Source organism: Etheostoma spectabile, chromosome 7 (genome assembly GCF_008692095.1).
Source record: "Etheostoma spectabile isolate EspeVRDwgs_2016 chromosome 7, UIUC_Espe_1.0, whole genome shotgun sequence".
NCBI lineage: Eukaryota > Metazoa > Chordata > Actinopteri > Perciformes > Percidae > Etheostoma > Etheostoma spectabile.
The window spans coordinates 23,026,507-23,051,845 of record NC_045739.1 but is presented as its reverse complement, the minus strand read 5'-3'; the positions used below and the strand labels follow the sequence as shown (position 1 = coordinate 23,051,845).

Below are 25,339 nucleotides of genomic sequence, written 5' to 3'. Positions count from 1 at the left end.
AACCAAGGGGTTGGAAAGAAAGAAATAAATGTTGGAGAAGGGCAATATGATGTATGAATCATAAAAGCTTGGAAATTAACAGTGGCAGGTGGATGCCCAATTTTACCAGCCACTGATATTTTTTACTAGACACTTTTTCAATTTACAAAAATTGCACACACATACATTAATACATAAATATATATATATATAGTATATTGTGTGTGTGTGTGTGTGTGGTGTGTGTGTGTGTGTGTGTGGTGTGTGTGTTGCGTGTGTGTGTGTTGTTTTGGCAGGCGGTGAGTAGAATGTGAAAAGAGCTCCTGGATTTGGAAATTTGGTTATTGCAAGACTATTGTGTAAAGCAGAGGTCTACACAGATTTCTTTTCCACAGCTGAGTGAAGAGTTGTGAACTTTCCTCTGCAGCGTCGAACAAACCGTCTCTGGGTTCATTTAGCCACGCCCTGAGGAGAGACATACATGGAGTTTAGGCAGAAACATATTGTACATTTGTAAAAACATGAACATTTCAATGAAGAATTCACTACTGTCTCACCTGCAGCTGGTGTGCTTCTTAATGCAGATGTTCATGATTTGGAAAGTACTGATGAATGAAAGACATAATTTAATTACTACTAGTAAAATCAGCCCTACTCTCTGCTGCACACACAGTAGCAGGGACTGACTAATAACAGTAAAGAGAGTATAAAACGTACCGGTTGGGGATTGTCTTCATTTCATTTTCTTCCTGTATAATGCATTAATAAAAAAAAATCTTAATCAACAGCTTAATGATATGACAGACAATATTGTGTAATAAAAGCATAATTATTTTATGTTTCTACTATAATTATTTTGTCTAAATGTCAATCATACCTGTGTTTTTACAGCCTCTCTTTTTGCTGAGATAACATGCAACAATAGATATTCCAGGAACTAACTACTCACCACCATTCAGCATCCGTTGAAGCTTCCCTGGTTTTATCAGCTGAAATTCAATGCCTCACATCTGAATGTAGGGGACATTTAGACGGGAACATGTGTAGGAACCATGCTGCTGCCCCTTTAAAAGTTCAGGTGTGTCCATGTCTGTCTGAAGCTTCACTTACTGTTGTTTGGCTTACACGAGGAAATATGTCCCTCAAAAATGTTCGCTCGCTGCCGTCAAGCCTCAGTGTCCCTGAGAGCTGTTCCTACAAACAAATACTATCATTTACAGTTTGACATCATTACATTTCATCAGACCTTCTGCTTTTCTTTCATACAACATGAATAATATGGAGATCATAACCAATTCCTAATAATATACCAAATTTAGGCATGAAAACATGGAATAAAAGTCTGAAACTTTAAATTTAAACTTTAACTATAGTAATGATACATGTTGTGGTACTCCCTGCCTGTTCCATTTAAATGTGATCCCTACCTATAATCTCAAAATTAACACATTAACTAACCGTTTTGGCTAACATATTGTCCTGGTGGACAGCTGCTGTGGTTCTGTGCTTTCACACAGTTGTCCTCTACAGCGTGTGTACAGTAGAATCCCTCCAGTGGTTCACAGACTGTATCTGAGGTACCGTACATGGCGTCTTCACCTTTAAACCAGAACCTGTCAACACATATAGAGGGTACATGATACAAAACATTTTTTTGTCTACACCAAAATCTAAAAAACAGCTAATACCTTAACTGTCTTCATTGGTCTCACAATATTTCATAACACATGAGGGGCCCTATCTTGCACCCAGTGCAATTGACTTTGTACGCCGACGCACGTATTGTTCTTTTTTTGCACAGGAAACACAGTGGGCTTGAAAGAGGTTTAACATCCTGTGTGTCGTTGTCCTCAATGCATGCACCTGTCACCCAGTCAAGATAAGAGTCAACAGAAACAGTGTTGGCCAATCAGAGGAGGTTGTGCCAGACTCCCGCCTTTGGCTGACTCTCTATTTAATATCTGAGTGGGAGAGTAGGAGTGGGGTTGTGAAGTTTAACGCTTGTAGTCCTGATGGACTAGGTAGTTGGCTGACATTGTTCAGTAACTGGCTCAGAGTATCTGATTTACCGAGGGGGGGGTTAAGACTGCGTCCCAATCTGTGTTTGGGACTGAACCCTCCAAAGGTCTGATCCTAGAATGGCCCCTGTTACACGGCATTAGCAGGACTAACAGAATTTAAATCTATGATTAGTCATACATTTGAACTACTAATTAGGAAACATTAACATAAGTCTACCTGAATCACAGCGTACACAAGGAAGACATGCTGTACGCCCTGTAGGACGATTCATAAATGTTCCTTCATCACAATCCAGACAGGCAGTACTTCTGAACTCTGTGCAGTGTTTTTTAACTCGACTTCCTGGTGGAAAGAAAAATAATTGAATTTCATGCAATATGTTTCTTTAAGTCGTGTCATTCTTATTAATTGATATTGTTAAAAAAAGGATTATAAATATACGGTATATCAATTTCTGCTTTCTCTTTTACTGTTGGAATAAAAATTTCAGTCAGATGCTAGTTTACTGACTCCACTGGTGTATATATCCAAGTGGTGTATTCTGGTCAGTATTGTTGCCACCTGGCAGTAAAACAAAAGACTCTATATCATATATATTTCTTTAACAGTTAATCAGATTTACCAGCAGAACACGCAGGACAGCACTGATCCCCAATCTGATACTCTGATCGACGACAGGTGAGGGTATGTCCTCTGAAGACACTCAGCACAAGTATCTGTGGAGAGTAATACGTTTGTCTCAGTGAAACCTGGTTAAAACATACAGAACATTCTGCAAATCAAATAAGATAAGATAAGATATGAGATATAATTTATCGTCCCTGAAGGGAAATTCTTTTTGGACTTTGTCCACTCCGCAGCTTTACAAAGACAACACAAAATACAGAAAATAAGCATCTCTCAGTACATACTCTCATGCAACACAAAACATGCTCTCATATGCAGGTACACTACCTATATAGTAAGCACATTAACTCTTCCTTCAGCTGCAGTTTTTAATTGAACATCCCTGTCGGCTGCATTCTCCGCAATAAGCGTAGCAGAGCCCTTGCACAATGAGATATTGCACAACTAACATATTGGCCAACCCCAATAGCCTACGTATTGCACATGGATAGAAGCTGTTGGAATGACTTCTGACAGAAATCTGGCAGTACTTTGTCTGGACATTGTTAAATGTACAAATTATATTACAAAATGAAGAAAAAGTCCACTACAACGGACATAAAGGTCTGCCAGTCAATTCTAGTTTCCATAATTTAACCTTAAATGAAAAAGAAATGGAAAGGAACTTTCCACCTATTTTACACTTTTAACTTATTGAATACAGCTCTATCTTTCCTTTACCACAGCTACATTGACAAAGATAATGATAAAGCAAAAGGAGTTGCAAAGAAATAAATGTTGCATGATTATTTTACCAGCAAAGGTGCAACTGTCAAAGGTTTTCCAGACACCATTGTAAACGGCAGGATCACAGTTCCCACGGGCTGTCAGATTTGGGAGGAAGCGAGACGTAAACCCACGCAGAGAGTAGATGAGAAAACTCTTAACTCAGCTAGATTTGTGTTGCAGAGAACGCAGCTTGAGCTTTTGATTGTTTTTTTAGCAAGCTGGACTTTGATATCATAGATCCAGTGACGGCTCTAGAAAATTAAACATGGGGTGGCAAAGGGGGTGGAAAAGGTCTTGGCAGGGTGGCATTGGAAGACGGTACACGGAAACCCCCACATGTAAACAGTGTATCACGTACAGATCGATTCGATGACCTACTTTGTCGGACCAAGTCTTTCATTCCAACCCGTTCTCACTCCAAACGTGTCAAATACGAACGTTTAGACAGTGGCTGTCCAAACACAGGAATCACCAAGGTGTGTCATTATCCATCACATTACTGCCACGTGTCAGGGAAGCCAATTTCTTCTTCAATCCGCCGTATTCCTGCGTTTTACTACAAAAAGCAAGGTTTCTTGGCCTTTTGGCTAAAGAAGATTCAGTAGGGTCGAAACGTTACCTTTTTGTATTAAATTATGGGAGCAGTTTTTCACTTCAGTAGCCTTCTTTTTATTTGTCCTGCACCTGCCAGAAGGTGGGATGTGCACACCATTTCTTTCATAATTATTGTGTAAATGCACATCTTAAATAATAGGTGTCCACCCAGCAACTGCTGAGTGGACATGGTTATTGGAGTAAGAGAAAATGGCGTCCCAACTGGTGCATACTTGTGTACTGCTCTTGCAAAGACATCCATCTTTTTCCCGTCCATTTTTCGTAAAGTGTACTTTCTTTGCCATATTTTAGGAATCATCAGAAGTCATTACAAATCAGACCGTATATTCAAACATAAACAAACTGGTGTCCCATAGCAACAATAGAATCACAGCTAGAATGGAATAGAATCAATAATCATTTGCATTGAAAACATAAGAATACATGTTGTTGTTGTCATAACGACACTTGAATACTAGGACCAACTATAGTTCTGACACAAATTCCCTCAGACAGCAGTATGTATCAGAGAGTAATTTGTGACAGTCCATAGGTTCACATTGCAACAGGAGGAAAAACACTGGAAAACATGGACTTCAACTCCAAAGAGACTGAACCGCAACTTACTTTCTATCTCAGTTCCCTTGAAGGACAAGTACAGTGTGAGCTGAAGGACAGCGAGGAGACGCTCACCCAATGGGATTCTGAGGGAAGAGTTCACCTGATCATCCAAGAGGACTTGCTGGCCTGTCTCCTCGATCAGCTCCAACAACAGAGAGAGGGCAGCAGTCGGGGCCATGAGAAAGAGCTGATGCAGAGGGAGATAGGTGACTTAAAAGCTCAGCTGGCTGAACGTGTCCCCCCCAACCCAGGGAAACAGAGCATCTGAAATCCCAGCTGGGAAAAAACAGCAACAGGCTGCGAAAAGCCCTAAAAGATCTGGACCTGCAGACCTTCATCACTCAAGACCTGAAAGTCGAATTGGAGCAGATGAAGGGAGGAAAGGAAAGGAAAGGAAGGAAGTGGAGGAAAGGAAGGAAGTGGAGACTCAGAAGATTGAGCTTTGTAAAGAGAGTCAGATGCTGTGAGATTGGAGAGTTATCTGGAGATGGAGAGGGCTCAAGCTCAGGAGCTGCAGGATAAATTGAGCAAGATGGAGGAAACTCTTCGAAAACAGGAGGAAGAGGCAAAGGAGGTACTGGAAAGATCCCAGGCTTCCCATAGAGCCCAAGGCAAGGCAAGGCAAGGCAGCTTTATTTGTAGAGCACATTTCAGCAACAGGGCAATTCAAAGTGCTTTACACAAAATCAGTTAAGCAGATAAAACACAAGTACAAACAGTTAAAACTCATAAGCATTAAAAACCAATAAAACACATGAATAAAAAGTTAAAAACAAAATAGAAACATTAGGACACATAAAACCCAAGAATAAAAGTTACAGTGCAGCATAAGAAATTAAACATTAAAGAAATGAGCATTCATTTAAAGAAAGGCAACATCAAAAAGAAAGGTCTTCAGCCTTGATTTAAAAGAACTGAGAGTAGCAGCAGATCTGCAGGTTTCTGGGAGTTTATTCCAGATATGAGGAGCATAGAAACTGAAAGCTGCTTCACCCTGTTTAGTTCTGACTCTGGGGACAGAAAGCAGACCTGTCCCAGATGACCTGAGAGGTTTGGGGGGGTCATAGTGTAGTAGAAGATCAGAAATGTATTTTGGCCCTAAACCATTGAGTGATTTATAAACTAGCAAGAGTACTTTGAAATCAATTCTTTGAGACACAGGAAGCCAGTGTAAAGACTTCAGAACTGGAGTGATGTGATCCAGTCTCTTGGTCTTAGTGAGGACTGGAGTGATATGATCCAGTCTCTTGGTCTTAGTGAGGACTGGAGTGATGTGATCCAGTCTCTTGGTCTTAGTGAGGACTGGAGTGATGTGATCCAGTCTCTTGGTCTTAGTGAGGACTGGAGTGATATGATCCAGTCTCTTGGTCTTAGTGAGGACTGGAGTGATGTGATCCAGTCTCTTGGTCTTAGTGAGGACTGGAGTGATGTGATCCAGTCTCTTGGTCTTAGTGAGGACTGGAGTGATGTGATCCAGTCTCTTGGTCTTAGTGAGGACGGGAGTGATGTGATCCAGTCTCTTGGTCTTAGTGAGGACTGGAGTGATGTGATCCAGTCTCTTGGTCTTAGTGAGGACTGGAGTGATGTGATCCAGTCTCTTGGTCTTAGTGAGGACTGGAGTGATGTGATCCAGTCTCTTGGTCTTAGTGAGGACTGGAGTGATGTGATCCAGTCTCTTGGTCTTAGTGAGGACTGGAGTGATGTGATCCAGTCTCTTGGTCTTAGTGAGGACTGGAGTGATGTGATCCAGTCTCTTGGTCTTAGTGAGGACTCGAGCAGCAGCGTTCTGAATCAGCTGCAGCTGTCTGATTGATTTTTTAGGGAGACCTGTAAAGACCCCGTTACAGTAGTCAAGTCTACTGAAGATGAAAGCATGGACCAGTTTTTCCAAATCCTGTTGACACATGAGTCCTTTAACCCTTGATATGTTCTTAAGGTGATAGTAAGCTGACTTTGTAATTGTCTTAATGTGGCTGTTAAAGTTCAGGTCTGAGTCCATGACTACACCAAGATTTCTGGCTTTGTCTGTTGTTTTTAACATTGTTGTTTGAAGCCCAGCCCAGCTGGATGAGGCTCTGGCTGAACGTGTCCCCTTCCCACCCAGGGAAACAGAGCATCTGAAACCCAACTGGGAAAAATCAGTTACAGGCTGCGAAAAGCCCTCAAAGATCTGGACCTTCAGTACTTCATTACCGAAGACCTGAAAGTTGAATTGGAGCAGATGAAGGGAGTGAAGGAGGCCCTAATTAAATTAAAACACGGGAGTGTTTTTTTCAGGGAGATTTTTCATGTTTAGTACGAGTCTCATGTATAAGTTAAGTTTAATGAAGATGAAAAGCTTTAGAATATACACTGGTTATTGTCAAATCAGCTACAAACTTGAATTATTTGGTAAAGAACAATTATAACTTTAGTTTTTTGTTATGGCAATAATAATAAATCCTATGATTCACATGTATATGTAGTTTTAATTTAATGATATGCCTGAGCCCCGCCTCTTCTGCCATTGCTCCAGCATCTTGAGTCTGTTTTGCCTGTTTTGCTTTTTTTTCTAACCTGATGTCTGTTTATCCTGAGTTTCCTGAACACATCCCTGCTGATTCTCCTACTACACACACCTGCTGTTATCTGCAATCTGCACCCCCGTTCCTGATTATCACCTCTGCACCATCTAAGCCGTGACCAGACCATTCCCTGCCGGATTGTTATCCTAACCAGTATGTTGAGCTCTTGTATCTTACCTCTAGTGTTCGAAAGTATTTTTGCCTGTCACTAACCTGCCTCCAGTTCCTCTGCTTACAGTCTATCACTTGGATAGAAACTCACGCCACAGTTGCGTTCTCAGATCTGTAAAAATCCCTCCAGCTTCCCTATTTCACCCACTGCCAACCATCTGGACTTACCTGCTTCCATATTCATACTCATAAATACTCACCTTGTTATTCTAACTTACCTTGTCCTGGTCTGCTTCTGGGTTCCAGTACTAGACAAATCGTGACATCTTCCTCCGACACAGAAAGCAGACGAGATGACAGAGGTCTGAAATGTTGGTAACATTCAGTCAAAATGAATACATCTTTATTTTCAATTATACAAATTCTCAGTTGTAATGTATTGCGTCATTTCCACATACCGTGGAATAAGTCCATGTATTGACTATCAACATCAACAATAGTTAATGGCATGTTTAACCCCTGAGTGAGTAGTATTGTAAAAATGGGACAACATGGGACAGTTAGGCTTAGCAATGGACTACTTTTTTTTTTTTTTTTACGAATACACAAATTAACCCAATCTACGTCTACCTTACAAGGTAGCCTAATAGTATTCATAAAATGAAACTACCTGTATAGTATTCATTGAGTAAATATACTAACTGTTGTTCATCCTTTCACGGTTAGTAAAGCAGAGCAGCGACCTACCCAGATTAGCAAGAGAAGCCATCACGGATGAAATCCAAAACTCAATCCATTCAGTTACACAGCAGACAGATGGAACCAGTGATGCGTAACATCAGTCTGAAAGGACTATAACTGAACTAGTTTGACCCATGCAGCTTTTTTTGTCCTTCGTTCCAACTGGAGCCAGTAGCTGTAACAGTGTTAAAACTGTGACATTAAAGTTTTTGTTATTGTTTCTTTTTCTGTTTTCTTTTGCACATGTTCTGCAAGATCTGTAGAGAGATGAAAATGGGCCTTTCTGTAAAAAACAACAAAGGTTTAAAAACAATTGTGTCACATTTTTTTCCTTCTAACTTTAATATAATGCTCTCCTGCATAAATAACTTTCTTTTTAGTGTGCAGACAAGTTATGTAAGCCTTTCAACTATTGGTACTTCACTTTCTTTAAAAAAACATCGCCTACTTATCTTTAAGGAGTATTTGTTTTAGTAATAGTAATGGAAACACTCAGTGACCAACTCTAAAATTCTAACTTTTATTTCCTTTTACAGTTTGCTTAAAAAAAGAAAACAATAAAAAACAAAAACCAATGATGTTCTCAATACAAACAAAAACTTTCAAGTAATGAAGAATAAATACCTACTGTATGTATTTTAAGACTAAAAAACGGGGTAAACTGAGAGCAGTATTGCTTCTCCTGTTTCATTTACCTAAATATAATGTTCAAACTGACCAATCCAAAGTATGCATACAAATGCATTCAGCCTTAGTTTTTTTTCAATTGCTAAAAAGAATGTCAACACTGAAGCCACTAAAAAAAACAAAACCTCTTCATACAGTTGGCATTAACAAAAATGTGACAGGACAGACAATGAATCGCTCCTCCAAAAGTCACTCCCACCACCAAAACACTTCATACATGTCCCAACGTAAACTCCTTTGACCAAAACAACTCAAACTGAATTATTTTTCTTTTGGGTTTTCAGCGGTGATCTATAATGAAAATCTGTTTGTTTAATTTCTTAAAACATTTGTGAAAAAGCCACAGAAAAATCAAATTGACTTAGTTTTATTGTAAATGTTCTAGACTGTAACACTTTTCACTGCAGCTTTGCTAGTAAACTAAAGCATACGGTTTTAAATGTTAAGGTATTTTACTGTAAACGCCGTGTCTTACTGTATTATTTGAGTACACAGTAATGAACTGGCTGCAGTGTCATTCCTGCCTTTTCCTTCATTTTCCCAAGATGCATTGGTATTAACAGTAAATACCTGTAGTCTGTAACATTTGCAGGTAGTGCTGCAATGTTATTTTCTCCCAGAATGCACAGTATGATCCTGTATGACGTTAAAACAGTAAAAACTGAGATTTTAGCTTTAAATTTACACCAAAGGTTATACCATTTTCTACATATTTCAATATGTTTACTTCAGAATGTTCCACCATTGAGTTTTCAAAAAAAAATTTCACAGTTTTGAAAAGTGTGTGCTAGCATTCAAACAATGTGCTGCAGATATTGTTTTACAGGTGGTGAAGTAAGACGAGTTATGGATTTTAGATAATGTGGTTATTGCAAGACTACTGTGTGAAAGCAGAGGTCTACACAGATTTCTTTTCCAGTGACTGAATGAAGCGTTTTGATCTTTCCTCTGCAGTGTCCAACAAACCGTCTCTGGGTTCATTTACCACTGCCACGCCCTGAGGAGAGACATAAAATGAGTTCAAACATTTTATACATCGGTAAAGACATGAACATTTGAATGAAGAATTCACTACTATCTTACCTGCAGCTGTTCTTCTTCTTCAGTTGAATGCTTATTATTTCTGAAGCACTGATAAAAGAGTGATATCATTTAATTACTACGTATAAAATCATTTCTATATTCTACTGTACTATAGTAACACAGACTGAGTAATAACAGTAAAGAACATACCTGTTGGGGATTTTCTGCATTCCTTTTTCTTCCTGTAATAAAACATTACCAATGAAAAACACCTCAATCAACATAATGATCTGACAATTATATTATGTATCAAAAACAGAAATGTTTTAATTGTCTTAATGCCAATCATACCTGTGTCTTTCTTCTTCTTGAAACACAGAGCTATTATGATGACTAAACAGATCACAAGCACCACAGTGATGCCAATCCTAGCTCTTGAACCTGGTTCTCCACATTCAGCATCCGATGAAGCATTTCCTGGTTTTATCAGCTGAAGATTCAATGCCTCACATCTGGAATGATAGAGGGACATTTAGACAGGAACATGTGTAGAAACCATGCTGCTGCTCTAAGAGTTCAGGTGTGTCCATGTCTGATCTGAAGCTTCACTTACTGTGTGTGTGGCTGACACGATGGAAATAATGTCCCATCAGAAAATGTTCCATCGCTGCAGTCAGAGCACTCAGTGTCCCTGACAGCTGTTCCTACAAAAACAAATACATATCATTATACAGTATGACATCAATACATTTCATCAGACTTTCAGTGGATTTAAAAAAACTTTTTGATTGTTAAGGTTTCTAAAGCAGACAGTAAAGTACATCCAAACGCTTCTTTACATTTCAGGAAAAAGGACTCATAGCATTCTTCGAGGTATTGTGAGTTCTAAAACAGCACAAAATGGGATTTGTAATAACTGGAACGGAGAAATCATACCCGATTTCTAAATAAACTAGTGTTCAATATACTACTGTTATATAGCCATTGCTATGCATTGTCCCTGGGCGCTCAGATATTTAAAGATACATACGTCGTAACATTTGTGCTGCTATAAGTGAGGATGTTCTTGTATGTTATAGTAACAGTTTAGTTAATTTGTAGCTTCCAAAAATGAAAGTTCGAATTTTGGTGTTCTCATTTAAAACTTTATACCTTTTATCTCAAAGTTAGCACAAGAAAACTAACCTTTTTGGCTAATATATTGTCCTGGTTGACAGCTGCTGTGTTTCTCTGCTACTACACAGTTGTCCTCTATAGGGTACGTGCAGTAGAATCCCTCCAGTGGTTCACAGACTGTATCTGAGGTAGTCGTACATGGCGTCTTCAGCTTTAAACCAAACTCTGTCAACACATATAGAGAGTAAATACATATTCAACTTTTATTTTGTCTAATCTATTAGAGATACGTACATGTTAAAAAAGGGCCACTGAGAAAAACGGAGGAAAATACAGAGTACACCAAAATCTAAGTTGTTATTAACAGCTAATATCTTAACTGCAAAAGATAAAACTTGCCACAATGTAGATTGTCTTTACCTACGTGGAGAAAGGGTTTTATGACACAAAATAGTCTTAAAGGTGCACTATGAGTTCCTGCATGGTTTCAGTTTGATTTCATTTTTGTCTCAAATCATTGGCATCTCTCCTTGATCCGCTAGCCACCCCTTGAATACACCGTGAAAAAACCCTGTCTCGGGAGACAACACAGGGGTCGTTAACGTCAAACAAACACTAGGGGCACAGGCTGTGCACCAAAATACAACAAACCAGGTTCCAGCCAATCACCAAAGAGATGGTTGGGGGTTGGTGGTGGTGACAGTTAGTCAGTTAGTCATGACAGTTACAAACTTATGGGAGGAGGGGTGAGCTTGCTCTGTTTTAAATGTACTTGGAGCGTCAACAAAAGTGACCATGCAGGAACTCATAGTGCACCTTTAAGTGATCTTGCAGTATTTTATAACTCATGAGGTCTTTGTTTCTATGTACAGTCTGTAATTCTGCAATGCAAGAAACTATTTATGATTTTCTGCATCTTCACAATGACATCGTCAAACCAATCACCAGTTTTTAGAAGCCTACTTACTACCTTTAAATCTAGGTTTAGTCATGATTAAAAAATAATAACAGAATTCTACCTGCATAGCAGCTTGAACAGATTAAACAACTCCTTAAATGAGTAGGATGGGTCATAAATGTTCCATCCGTGCAAGGCACACAGGACGTCTGTTTGAACTCTGTGCAATCTTTTTCAACTCGACTACCTGTTGAAAAGAAAACCAACAATTTAATTCCAATTAATAGAATATGTTTCTATTTAAATAAAATATATATTCTTGAGTTTAAAGCACATGTTGGTATGCAAAGTGACATGTAATACTGCCTACTACAGTGTCACTCTCTTTACTTCTTATTTTGAAAGAAATGTTCTTTCACTGTTAAAATACTATATATACACTATAAAACTTCAGTCAGATGCAAGACCTTCACCGATACATTTCACTTGTGAAGACTGACTCTACTGGTCTGCACCTAGTGGTTAATTCTGTTAAGTATAGGAAGATATATTCCTTTAACATTCAATCAGATCTTACCAGCAGGACACATCTGGCAGCATTGATTCCCAATCTGATACTCTGTCGGACATGTGAGAGTTTGTCCTCTGAAGATACTTATCACAAGTATCTGTGAAGTAAGAAAGTTTGGGAAGTTTCAAATGTGAACATTCTTCAAATTAAATACATGATAGAAACGGTTGAAATGAACTCTGATAGAAAGCTGACTGCACCTTGTTTTCTTCGTCAAGTTGTGTTTATTTTACATAAACACAGCTTGACGAAGATGATTGTAAAGTGAAAAGGGTTACAAAGAAAGAAATGTTTGAGAGGAGCAATATGACGATTGAATTATAATAACAGCTTGCTGTAATAAGATTATTTTACCAGCAATAGGGCAACTCTCAGATGTTTTCTTAACATCATTGTATACGGCAGGATCCCAGTTTCTATGGGCTGAAAACATCTCACTCAGATTTGGGAGGAAGCGAGACGTAGAATCCGATACAGGAACACCATCTGGAAACAAAAAGAAGACTAGAGATGAAATGATTAGATGAGAAACCTGTTAACACTGCTAGATTTGTGTTGCAGCGACCTGCTTCAGTGCAGCTTGAGCTGTTGATTTTCTTTAGTGAGCAACAACGCTGGACTTTGATACTTTTGATACCTCGCTAAATGCATTTCACACCTCACTTCTGTACAAAGTTCAAACAAAGGATAATAAATAATCAAATAAACTGAATGAGGCCCATGAGCAGGAAATCAACCGAGGGTGTTGATGTCACAGAGGAGCCAAGGTGTGAGAAAATAGGAGGCTTCCACGAGGAGCTTGAAATGAGGAGCCACAGGTCTTTCACCCTTCACTGGGGATCTGTCTATTGACTGGTCACTGCAAATTAAACCAGTGGTTTCCAAAGTTTTGTTTGTGACCTTTTACAAAAAAGTAGTGTCTAGTTTTTTGGTCTTTGTTCATGTTCAAATAACAAAAAACAACACATTAAAAATATATATATATATATATGACACTTCAAACCAAACTGTAAAAAGAATAAAATATTACTGTAAACTTGAAAGGAGCAGCAGGTTCAGTCTCTTCAGATGGAAGATCACTCATTGTTTGTTGGCATTTCTTTGCTTTGTTTTCCTGCAGATTATGCAGTGATCAACGACTATGGTCCATTTGCCACTCTGAGCCCTCAACTCTGGTGATGACATGAGCAATGTTTTGCGGACCAGGAATCCACCACCAGTCCTGAATGCTTATGCTGTTATCTCTCCAATCCTATTTGCAAAGAATGCCTGATAGCAGTAGCTTTCTCACTGTATTGGACCAAGGATTGTTTGGCTATCCAGGAGGTGATACCACTTCTCCACTAGGATTTGACTGTGTAGCTTGAAATAACTTTCTCAAGCGTGAGGCAAACAATGCTCCACTCTTTCTGTTTGCCGTTTGTCAACTTGTGTTCCTCTTTACTTCCAATGTCTTCTTTTTAAAGCCCCGGTCGAAACCTGGTCGGGCTCATTAGTTCCGCCCAGTTTAACAACCGAGTTTTCCTCCAGTTGGCCTTGACAGGCCCCATTTTGCACCCTGTGCTCAAGGCCCAACGCAAGTATCCTTACTAATTTAAGATCTTTTGAAATAGTTGTCATGTTTGTTGGTCTATTGTGGTTTAATGTTAAGTTGCACTACAGCCATTTGCAATAGAGTTTATATTATCTGTTTATATTAGTTGTATATACTGCTTTATAAATCACGGGACAAACACTCATTTGCATCCTAAACCCCCAAATTATAAGTTGGCTCATATTATTTATATGTACTAAATATAGGGTTTTGTCTGGAGGCATAGAAACTCACGCCTACCTTCACAGTTGCATTCTCAGATCTGTACAAACCCTCCAGCTTCCCTATTTCACCCACTGCCTTACTCGCTTCCATATTCATACTACAAATAAATACTCACCTTGTTATTACAACTTACCTTTCCTGGTCTGCTTCTGGGTTCCAGTACTAGACAAATCGGAACATCTTCCTCTGACACAGAAAGCAGACAAGATGACAGAGGCCTAAAATGTTGGCAACAGTCATTTGTCAAAATACTTGCATCTTTATTTTCAATTATACAAATTAGCAGTTGTAATATATTGCGTCACCCAAAGCAACCAAGCTCATTTCCATATACTGTGGGATAAGTCCATGTATTGACTATCAACATTGACAATAGTGTTGTATTAGACCAACCCAAAATAGATAAACCCAAACACCTCATCATTCCAGTCTAAAGTTAGTTATTGCATAGCTTGTGTTTTATAAAGCCCTTTTAACATCGATGCAATGGGACTACAGAAGAAAAATAGACCTTTAGCCAATTATGGCATCTTTAACCCATGTACTGTATTATCATGCCTTTTTACTCATTTGCAGTGTCCCCTTCTTATATAAAATGAATTAATTGTGTGGGTCCAGAAACATGTTGTATTAAGTTAAACAGCTCAGTAATATCAACTAATTCAGATTCAGCCTTAGAAGCAACATGATTTCATGACTTTGCGTAACATACACGCTGACTTTTTAAAGCCGATGAAAATCGCTAATAATTAAAACTACGTCCAACTTTATAACTCGGGACAAAAACTCATTAAAATTAGACGGGAAAAGACCAGGTGGGCCGTGAGTTTGGTAAATCAAAATACAGCAAAAAGGCTTTGACCAATTTTAGTCATATTGAGTTTATTCGTATAAACTATTTACACGTAAAACAACAATTCTGTATAGGAGCAGTAGAAAATATCACAAACTTGGAAAAAAGCACTCTGGAAAAAAGAAAAATCCCACATTCTGCTCTTTTTACTAACGTTTCGGTCCCTCTGGAGAGTAAAGTCCAGAGGGACCAAAACGTTAGTAGCAAGAGCAGAATGTGGGATTTTACTTTTTTCCGAGTCACATTAATTACAATTGAGTGACCAGTCTCTGTGCTAACCAACCAACAGTTAAAGCTATTTCTAAAAATCCCTGCCAGACCATCATCACGCCCTGACAGCCTCGGTGTCCTGATGAAGATACAGTCTGCAGGACAAAGTTCATTGATGGACGCATACTCGGTATTCCTCTGCCAGGTTTCAGTAAAAAGAAGAAGAAATGTCTTGTTGGTAAGGGAGCGAGCGTTGAGCAGAGCCGTCCTGACAGAAGCTTGGTCTGGAGTGGCTTCAGTAGAGACAAGAGGCTGCAGGGGCCAGGTGTTTCCTCTCTGACGATACCTGCCTTCAGACACATGATGTCTGTGTGATCTGGGGCTTGTAATGACAGGGCTCCCTTTGGAGCACAGAGTCCAAAATTCACCTTCATTTATGTACAACTTACAACGTGCCAGCATCCAACTGGATTTCATTGAACCTGGACCTTTCCTCAGCAGTGTCAGGTTGACTGTCTCTGTGTTTTTCCCACAGCCACACCTGAGGAGAGAAATACACTGAGTTTAAACAGAAACATTTTATACATCGGTAAAGACATGAACATTTAAATGAAGAATTTACTACTGTCTTACCTGCAGCTGTTCTTCTTCTTTAGGTGGATGTTTATTCTTTTAAAGCACTGATTAAAGAGTGATATCATTTAATTACAACGTATAAAATCATTTCTAGGTTCTACTGTACTATAGTAAAACAGACTGAGTAATAACAGTAAAGAACATACCTGTTGGGGATTGTCTTTAATCGTTTTTCTTCCTGTAATAAAACATTACCAATGAAAACACACCTCAATCAACATAATGATCTGACAATTATTATGTATCAAAACATAAATGTTCTAATCGTCTAAATGCCAATCATACCTGTGTCTTTCTTCTTTTTGACAATAAACAGAGCTATTGCAAGTGGGACTAAACAGACCACTAGCCCAAAAACGAGGCCAATCACGGTTCCTGAACTGAACCCTGAACCTTGTTCTCCACATTCAGCATCCGTTGAAGCATTTCCTGGTTTTATCAGCTGAAGATTCAATGCCTCACATCTGGAATGATAGAGGACATTTAGACAGGAACATGTGTAGGAACCATGCTGCTGCTCTAAGAGTTCAGGTGTGTCCATGTCTGATCTGAAGCTTCACTTACTGTGTGTGTGGCTGACACGATGGAAATAATGTCCCATCAGAAAATGTTCCATCGCTGCAGTCAGAGCACTCAGTGTTCTGTAATGCTGTTCCTGTACAAATATAAATCATATACTGTATATTTCTTTATACATATTGTGAGGGAATCAAAGTGTTATATATTTTTATCTAATCTGTTGAGACCTGTCTTTCTCTTCAGTGAATTAAAAAAAAACTGTATTTGATTGTTGAGATTTTTGAAGCAGACAGTTTAAAAAAAAATGCATTTTTTGTTTCAACTCCCAAAATATAACTTCACACATTAATTTATGTGTATAATTTTGCACATTCATTAACATTTGTGGAAATATTAGCCAGTGGGCTAATTTTCAACTTTGGCCAGAATGTTAAGAGAACGACTTGCTCAGTTGTTCCAAGATGTCAAGTCAGTCATAAAATACATTTTACAAAAGCATATTAAAAACACAAAACAAGAAGACATAAAGAAGACAGCAGCAACACAGGAAAGACCATCACTCATGGAGATTAAAACAGAAGAAAAGGGAAAGACAAAAAAACATTCACAAGGATTAACACAAAACAGATATTCCTAGAAACGGGCAGAATTCATGGTCACACGTATTATCTTTAAAGGTCACACAACACATCTCATGGCCTTCATCAGCTGATGTTGTCATGAGGCGGTTATGATGTTGACAAAGGAATCTAAGTACAGCGTGTCAGTCATGTGATAGGTGATCATCAAACAACTGGAGGAAGATATCACATCATATCCTATTCAATATCATACAGTTTGATTATACTCATATATTTATTTCAGCCGGGGAATGACTGTAACAGCACTCTTTCAATAGAGAGGCAAAGTTGGAAAGGAAAGCAAAATTGTCTTTTAAATTGACAAACCGGAAAAGGAGGGACTTTTCCTCTAATAGCTGTGACATCACAACCATACAGATTTTTAAAGACACAGTTTCTGAATCCGGGCTGTGTGCATTTCTCTGTGGATTGAGTGTTTTTTTAAAATGCTTTACTCATATTTATACACCCCCACCTTAATAATTAAAAACGACATGGCATCTCACTTGTTTTACAAGATGGGGCCTTTAAGTTCATCAGGTCATTATCACTTAACTTTGGTGTTCTCATTTAAAATAAAGCCATACCTATAACCATGAAGTAAACTCAATAAACTAACCTTTTAGGCTGATATGTTGTCCTGGTTGACAGCTGCTGTGTTTCTCTGCTGCCCCACAGCCGTTTTTTGAAGAGTCCGTACAGTAGAATCCCTCCAGGGGTTCACAGAGTGTATTTGAGGTAGTCGTACATGGCGTCTTCACCTTTAAACCAGAACCTGTCGACACATAGAGAGATTACATAAGAAGATACTTCACTTTAATTTTGTCTAATCTACTAGAGAGCTACATGCTCAAAAATAAATCTTCAGTTTCATATCTTATTACAATAATTGTGAAACATAATCAGAGGTTACCTGCATCACAGCGGCACGGGAAAACATTCTGTGAGCCTGTAGGATGATCCATGAATGTTCCTCATAAAATCCAGACAGGAAGTACTTTTAAACTCGGTGCAATTTTTCTAATCGACTTCCTTTTGAAAAGAAAAACCAACCTGTTCATGTAATAAATGTTTCTAAAGAAAGGGATACTTTGCTGTGTAAAGCAGCTCTGGTCATGGCAGTGTGGGGGCAGGTGTTTGGCCCCTCCATGGTGTAGAGGAATTCAATCAGATCTTCCCAGCAGAACACATAGGACAAACATTGAGCCCCGTTCAGATCTCTGATCTACGAATGTGAGGGTGTGTCTTGAGGACACGCAGCACAAGTATCTGTGGGGGAAAAGGGACGGGTTAAAACATACAAACATACTGCAAATTCAAATTCATGATAGGAGCTGTTGAAATGAACTTGATAGAATCTGTCAAAATTTCTGACGCACGTTAAAGGGGAATTCCGGTCGATTAACAGTAGCTTGTTGTTAAATGTGGAGGTTGTCAGTAGAGGAGAAAAACAAAACCCAATGGTGCTGCTACACCGTGTATCCTCTGCTAGCGTTAGCACCAAACAGGTTTTAATGGGGAAGTTTTAAATGGGGTTTTAGCCTTTTAACATGTTCAAAAGGTCATTAAAAGTGCTCCCCATGTGCAGTGATTCTTTTGAGTGAACACAGTAAATCTGATGCTATTGATGTGAAAGAAATGCATGAAGTTGTGCTGTCATTACAGTAACTGCAGTGTTAATTGTATGTTACGGGGGGAAGAAAAGGAATAATATTTGTGCAACTTGAATGCGTCAGTGGTTTATGAATCTCAGTGTTTAGTCCCTCAGGACAGCACTTTTTTGGGACCGCTTACAGCTGCAACCAAGGGGTGGAAAGAAAGAAAGAAAGACATGAGTATGAGTCAAAAAGGTTTGCGTAATGGTTTATTTACCAAAAATGGGGAAATTCCCAAAGTTTTTTTTAAATTATGTCCCACGGCAAAACCCAGTTTTTTTGGGCTGAATTTCATCTCCCCCTTTTTTCCCACTAGATTAGGGGGGAAGCGAGACGTAAAACCCAAAAACGGGAAACCCAAATCTAAAACAAAAAGAAGCCCAACCATTAGCGGTTTACACTCCAAAAAACGTGGGAGAGGGAATTTTGGAAGATGGGGAAAGGGCGGGGGAAGGTTTTTTTTCAGGGGGGGAAAATTTAAAAAAAATTCCCCAAATAAGGGTTTTTTTGTGTACGTTTTCACCAACAAAAGGGGTTTAAAAACAGTTTTAAACATAAAAAAAAAAAAAAAAATAGGGGGTTTTAGGTGTGTAGGGGACGGTGTATAAGCCCCCTGCCCCAAACCCCGGTTAAAAGGGCGCAAAAACCCCAAAAACTAATATGGTCGTTTCTAAACAGGCAAAACCCAAAAGGGTCTTCCCCATCTTTTCCTCCCCCACGGGCCCCCGGCGGGATGGGGCTGCCCCCAGTTAATAATTTTTTAATCCGATCACGATTTGGGTTTCCCCACGAAAAATTTTCCGTTATTAAAGCGATATTTAAAGGCGTGATTCTTTCCCTAGTCTAGTTCATTTTGGATCATGTGTAGTAGGGGTTCTTGAAACTTTGCAGCTCTTTTCTGATGGAGACAGCCCAAAGAGGGAGGAGAAACGGGGGGGAAAAATTTTCAAAAAAACAGAAGAGTCAGTTAAAAAAGGTTTTTTTAAATTTTTAAAGCCCAAATTTTTCTTTATTAATCCCCCTAAGGGGGAATTTTTTTTTGGCCCATGGGGGTAAAATTGCGGCAAGCGTTAAACGGACACAAAACAACAAGCACGGGCTTAAAACAATTAAAAAAAAAATACGTAAACAAGGGGGTTATAAAAGAGTGGAAAATAGCGGGTTTACAAATGACTTTTTACCCACTTGGAAAAAATTTTGTAGCCAGCCCAAGGTTTTTAAAATTCCCTTGGTTTGAGCTATGTTCACCCATTCTTCCTTTCAAAAGTCTTCCAGTTTTTTGAGACTTCTGGGCTGTCTGTCACGCACTGCTCTTTTAAGGTCGATCTACAGATTTTCAATTATGTTGAGGTCAGGAGATTGTGAAGGCCATGGCAAAACCTTCAGTTTAGCCCTCTTGATGTAATCCACGTGGATTTTGAGGTGTGATTAGGCTCATTATCCATTTGTAGAAGCTATCGTCTCTTTAACTTCAGCTTTTCATTGAATGAATGAATGAATGAAGACCATATTTATACAAGTATCTCTTTATAGTGGAACTCCAGTGCCTGGCAGGTCTTTCTGGATGGATCGTGCAGTCAAACGTGGGTTTGGACTTGCTTTTCTCACAATCCTGCGAGCTGTTTGGTCTGATATTTTTCTTGGTCTCCCGGGTCTTGCTTTAACTTCCACTGTTCCTGATGACGGCCATTTCTTGATTACATTCCAAACAGGGGATTTTGGCATCTGAAAACGCTTTGCTATCTTCTTACAGCCTTGTCCTGCTTTGTGAGCGTCAACTATTTTCAGTTTGAGTTTTCTAGACAACTGCTCAGAAGAAGCCATGGTGCTGATTGTTGGAGCAAGGTCAGATGAGTCTGGGCATTTAAAACCTTAAGCTTGACATCACCTGGTCCTTCCAGATGATGATGTGGGTGACAGATGACACTGTCAGGTCTCAGCTTTCCAAATGTAAATGTGCTGTATTTATATAGCGCTTTTCTAGTTTTAACAACTACTCAAAGCGCTTTTACATCATACAGGAACCATTCACACACACTGTGGCCGAGGCTCCCATACAAGGTGCCACCCGCTCATCAGATACACATACACACATATTCATACTCCAATGGTGCAGCACCGGTGGCAATTCGGGGTTCAGTGTCTTGCCCAAGGACACTTCGACATGGGACTGTAGGGCCAGGGATTGAACCACCAACCTTCCAATTGGCAGACAAACGCTCTACCACTGAGCCACAGCCACCCCAAAGGGGGCACTGGATGCTATAAACTCTGCAGGGGGCCCAAACTTCTGCAGATGCCATTTTTAATTTTTCTGTTATTTTGATAGTGTAAATGATGGAAATAAAATCTAACTTTTTGTGACAATTATACAACTGTCTAATCTGTCATTTGATGCCTTTTGAAGATTTTTCCATCTTTTCTTGGCTTCTTTAGGCACAGTAATACAAATTTTTACCTGGGGTTCCCAAACTTTCCAGCCCCACTGGACACCTGTTATATTTACACAGAGGACCCTGTACCTCTTTCCTGAGTTCAACAGCTCAAACTGTGAAAACAAAAGGTGAGTGATACCAGACAGAATGGTCTTAGCTGGCCTGATTGTTGCCTGATCAAAAAGCTCCTGCAGGTTGAAAGGTGCAGGTGTTCCCATCATTTTTGCCTTACTGTCAAATTTCCAAACCAGCTGGTAATACCATGCCGGAGAATTTACTCTATTGTTGCTCTAAAGATGATTAACATGATATTTTTTACAGACCCCCAACACTCTCAGTCTGTGGAAAAGTGGAGACGCTGATGAGTTCTAGCACAGACACTTGTTACATGTGTGCACCATAGACCGTTAATATTCAATATATATAAAGTCTATGGTGAGCACCAACTCAGGTCATTATCTATATACACTCCTAGATATTTAAGAAAGGACACTTGCTTGATGTCATGACCATGGAGGGCTACAGGGCTCTGGTCTCCAGCTGATCTGGGGCAGATGTTGCCCCTGTGTAACACTAGAGGGAGCACCTGACCAGCTTCTTGCACACTGGTTAGTTCATATTTAATACATTTATTCTGATCTCAAAACGCTCCAAAAGGCTTTATTTGTGTATTAAAATCACCTGGAGATGCCATGTCCCTGGACTGTAGGGTTAAGAGCCTTAGCATTGTCGTAGTATCAACAGGTAATAGGGCATTTAGCATTTACATTAATGTAAATCAGTCATCACTTGATTACACATTGTATTAACTTCTTATGATATAAAAACTGACCCAGACAATGGGCCAAACATAATGAGCCACATGAAGAGACAGTAGCATATGTCAGCAACAGCTGAGAAGATTTGGGTCTGCGGTGAACAGGTCCAGGGGTCCCTGGTGTAGGGACCAGGGACCCAAAGTTAAATTAATGTTGAGGGATCAACTAAGACCACTGAAATTCTAAAGAATGAGAACAACTGAGTTGCATAAATTCTAATCCTTTAGAATTAATTCTAATTCTTTAACCTTTGTGCCAAGGCTCAGTAATGTTTGACCCTCGTCCTCTGTGCCCCACTTACTGTATTACTTTTTTGGGAAAATAAAGACTATTTGTTCATTTATGAAACACTGAATGAATTATTTACAGTTACATTTAGAGATGTACAGAGGTTAGAGAAGCACTGTAGTGGCCCAACGTTGCAGTATCGTGTATATAGTATAGTATAGCTCTGATGTTTCTTCAGATTTTTGCTCATGTTTACAACTTTGTGCACATTCAAATATAACTCCTCCCATCTCTGAACGTGTGAAACCAGTCAAATGCGTGTGTCTCACGGCCAATGCCTGAGAGTTTACAGCGCTGCTGTTAAACTGTCATTTTTGTCTCCGTGTTGTCTGCGTTCGGGTTCAATAGTTCCACACGTAATACAGTCCCCTGGCATTGGATATTCCTGAATCAATTTGACAACAATCCAACTGATAGGATCCAGCCATATAGGCTTATTAAGCAATACTTTTCCTTCATTACAGTAGACATGTCTCTGGCTCCCGCTCGAGGACGTACGTGGCCATTTTGTGTAACCTACCATACGGACTAAATGTCGACGTAATTTTTAATAATTCATGATTTCTGCAGCTGAAGCGGATTCATTCTTCTGTTTGTTGTTCCAGGTGTATCTTTGCATTTAATGTAACGAGATAGACCCGCTTCTAAAGGACTAATCTACTTCTAAAGGACTAATCTACTTCTAAAGGACTAATCTACTTCTAAAGGACTAGTTACTTCTAAAGGACTAATCTACTTCTAAAGGACTAGTCTACTTCTAAAGGACTAGTCTACTTCTAAGGACTAATCTACTTCTAAAGGACTAATCTACTTCTAAAGGACTAGTCTACTTCTAAAGAACTAATCTACTTCTAAAGGACTAATCTACTTCTAAAGGAATAATCTACTTCTAAAGGACTAATCTACTTCTAAAGGACTAGTCTACTTCTAAAGGACTAGTCTACTTCTAAAGGACTAATCTATTCTAAAGGTCTAATCTACTTCTAAAGGACTAGTCTACTTCTAAAGGACTAATCTACTTCTAAAGGACTAGTCTACTTCTAAAGGACTAATACACTTCTAAGGACTAATTACTTCTAAAGGACTAATCTACTTCTAAAGGACTAATACACTTTCAGTTTCCCTTGCTGTAGCCTGGTAACCAGAACATATTAGCAGTAACTAGTTAAACAACAACTAAAAAAAAAGTTCAACAACAGCTGATCACAAGGGATGGAGTAATGTCTTTTAGACAATATCGAGACTCACCTGTGTTCCTTAGTGGTCCAATATGGTCTCATTTACTGTTCCTTGTGGTTTTTCAAATATGTCTCGTGCTTTGTTAACATTAGGCTCGTTCGTGACTGCGCCTCGCCTGTAAAGTAGACGAGAGCAGGCGGCAGCACGGGGGGGGGGGGGGGGGGGGGCGGGGACAAAAAGCTGCGAAAAGTGGACAGTTTCCAGCCGATTGCACAGGTTACACAGTCTCCAGTTGTTTTAATTATGGACAGAGTAGTGGTTAAAAAGCGCTCTACATGCAATCTGTTGCTGATTTTTTTAACAACACACTGGAGATGATCCGTGATCTGATCAGATTTAGTTGAGAAGTCTCCTGACTTCTAAACGTAACTGTCAGCCACACAACATCAGAATCAGAATCAGCTTTATTTGCCAGGTATGAGGACCAGAGGGCACACATAGGAGATATTTTTTCTTTGGAGCATCCTTACTCACACTGTGCTTACACACACAAAACAACCAAAACATAAATTTACACACTAATATACACACAAATATACATACTCTAAACAAAAACAATATAGAGGCATGAGTGCAATGAAGAGATCAATACAATTATTTAAATGTGGAGCATAGTGCAAAGGATACTGGGATAAGTAGTATTAAGTTATTATATTACAATATGAACATATGAACAGTTATGTTATGGAAATGAGAATGATGAATAAATAAATAAATAATAAGTGAGATGGGAGAATGGGAATTATGAATAATACAAAAAAAGTGGAATAATAAGTGGAAACCATCTCTATGGAAAAGGTCTCTATTCTCCTTTCTGCGTCTCACCCCTTTCTCAATTCATGTTCGCATCCCCTCCTAGGATAAGAGAAGAGAGAGAGAGAGAGAGAGAACCCCCCCCCCCCACAGCATCTGAGATGAACAGACCAGTGGAGTCATTCCCATCAGATTGATATGCATTTACTCTGCCAATTGGCGACCCAATAAAACGGGTCTGCGACCATCTTGGTCCGACCCTAAGTTTGGGAAACATGACATACAGGAATGCTACTGTAATGGAAGTCTCAAGATGGGGTCAGGAATACTTCCAGAAAACATGGTCGGTGAACATCTCCTGGCCACCTCTTAACCCCCCCACCCCCCACCCCCGTTGTTAAGGTCCTTGGGTTGTGAAAGGCGCTATTTAAGTCAAAATTATTATTATATATATATTATTATTATTATTATAACCACGGTGCCATTCGCCGTTGCTGGCTAAAACTCTATAGGTCCAAATAGAAGCCATATCTAAACAGGATCCAGAATCACAGGAGTCTTCTCTGGGCCAAGGCTCATTTAAAATGGACTGTGGCAAAGTGGAAAACTGTTCTGTGGTCAGACAAATCAAAGTTTGAAGTTTGTTTTAAAAAAACTGGGACTTCTTGTCATCCGGACTGAAGAGGACAAGGACAACCAGAGTTGTTACAGCGCTTAGTTCAGAAGCCTGTATCTCTGATGGTCTGGGGTTGCATGAGTGTGTGTGGCAGGGGCAGCTTACACATCTGGAAAGGCACCATCAATGCTGAAAGGTATATCCAAGTTCTAGAACAGCATATGCTCCCATCCAGATGTCGTCTCTTTCGGGGAAGACCTCGCATTTTCCAACATGACAATGCCAGACCACAAACTGCATCAATTACACCATCATGGCTGCGTAGAAGAAGGATCCGGGGACTGAACTGGCCGCCTGCAGTCCAGATCTTTCAACATGACCATGACCCTAAGCCTGTATTAGACAAGAATGGGACAACATTCCTGTTTTAAACTTGAGCAACTTGTCTCCTCCGTCCCCAGACGTTTGCAGACTGTTGTAAAAAGAAGAGGGGATGTCACACAGCGGTAAACATGGCCTTGTCCCAACTTTTTTGAGATGTGTTGAAATGCATGAA

General features: G+C 39.4%; 2 protein-coding genes and 1 long non-coding RNA gene across 3 annotated transcripts in view; 1 reads left to right on the top strand and 2 right to left on the bottom strand.

Annotated features, from left to right (window-relative positions):
• Nucleotides 1-702: 702 nt before the first annotated feature.
• Nucleotides 703-25,339, bottom strand: part of LOC116693190 (tumor necrosis factor receptor superfamily member 14) — a 43,842-nt gene continuing 19,205 nt past the window's right edge. Inside the window, exons 7-8 of the mRNA XM_032521983.1 lie at nt 16,243-16,304; nt 703-728 (exon numbers count right to left, since the gene is read on the bottom strand). Of these exons, the coding sequence (XP_032377874.1) occupies nt 718-728; nt 16,243-16,304 (73 nt within the window). The 3' untranslated portion in view covers nt 703-717. The remainder of the gene's footprint in view (nt 729-16,242; nt 16,305-25,339) is intronic.
• LOC116693189 (tumor necrosis factor receptor superfamily member 5) lies at nt 9,856-17,959 on the bottom strand. Its single transcript, XM_032521982.1, has 6 exons — nt 17,893-17,959; nt 17,741-17,754; nt 10,923-11,064; nt 10,351-10,441; nt 10,089-10,249; nt 9,856-9,979 (listed from the first exon to the last, which is right to left on the bottom strand). The coding sequence occupies exons 1-6, from the start codon at nt 17,942-17,944 to the stop codon at nt 9,867-9,869; spliced, it is 573 nt and encodes a 190-aa protein (XP_032377873.1). The 5' UTR covers nt 17,945-17,959; the 3' UTR covers nt 9,856-9,866.
• Nucleotides 20,417-25,339, top strand: part of LOC116693191 (uncharacterized) — a 20,273-nt gene continuing 15,350 nt past the window's right edge. The window contains exon 1 of the long non-coding RNA XR_004332863.1: nt 20,417-20,427. This is a non-coding gene — a long non-coding RNA (uncharacterized LOC116693191). The remainder of the gene's footprint in view (nt 20,428-25,339) is intronic.

Excerpts from the sequence above, each read along its gene's own strand:
- LOC116693189 (XM_032521982.1), bottom strand. The coding sequence starts at position 17,944 with ATGGATCATCCTACAGGCTCACAGAATGTTTTCCCGTGCCGCTGTGAT. Across the intron at positions 10,442-10,922 it reads ACAATATATTAGCCAAAAAG|GAACAGCTGTCAGGGACACT; the intron begins GTTAGTTTTCTT and ends TTGTTTTTGTAG. Across the intron at positions 9,980-10,088 it reads CAAGAAGAAGAAAGACACAG|GAAGAAAAAGGAATGCAGAA; the intron begins GTATGATTGGCA and ends GTTTTATTACAG.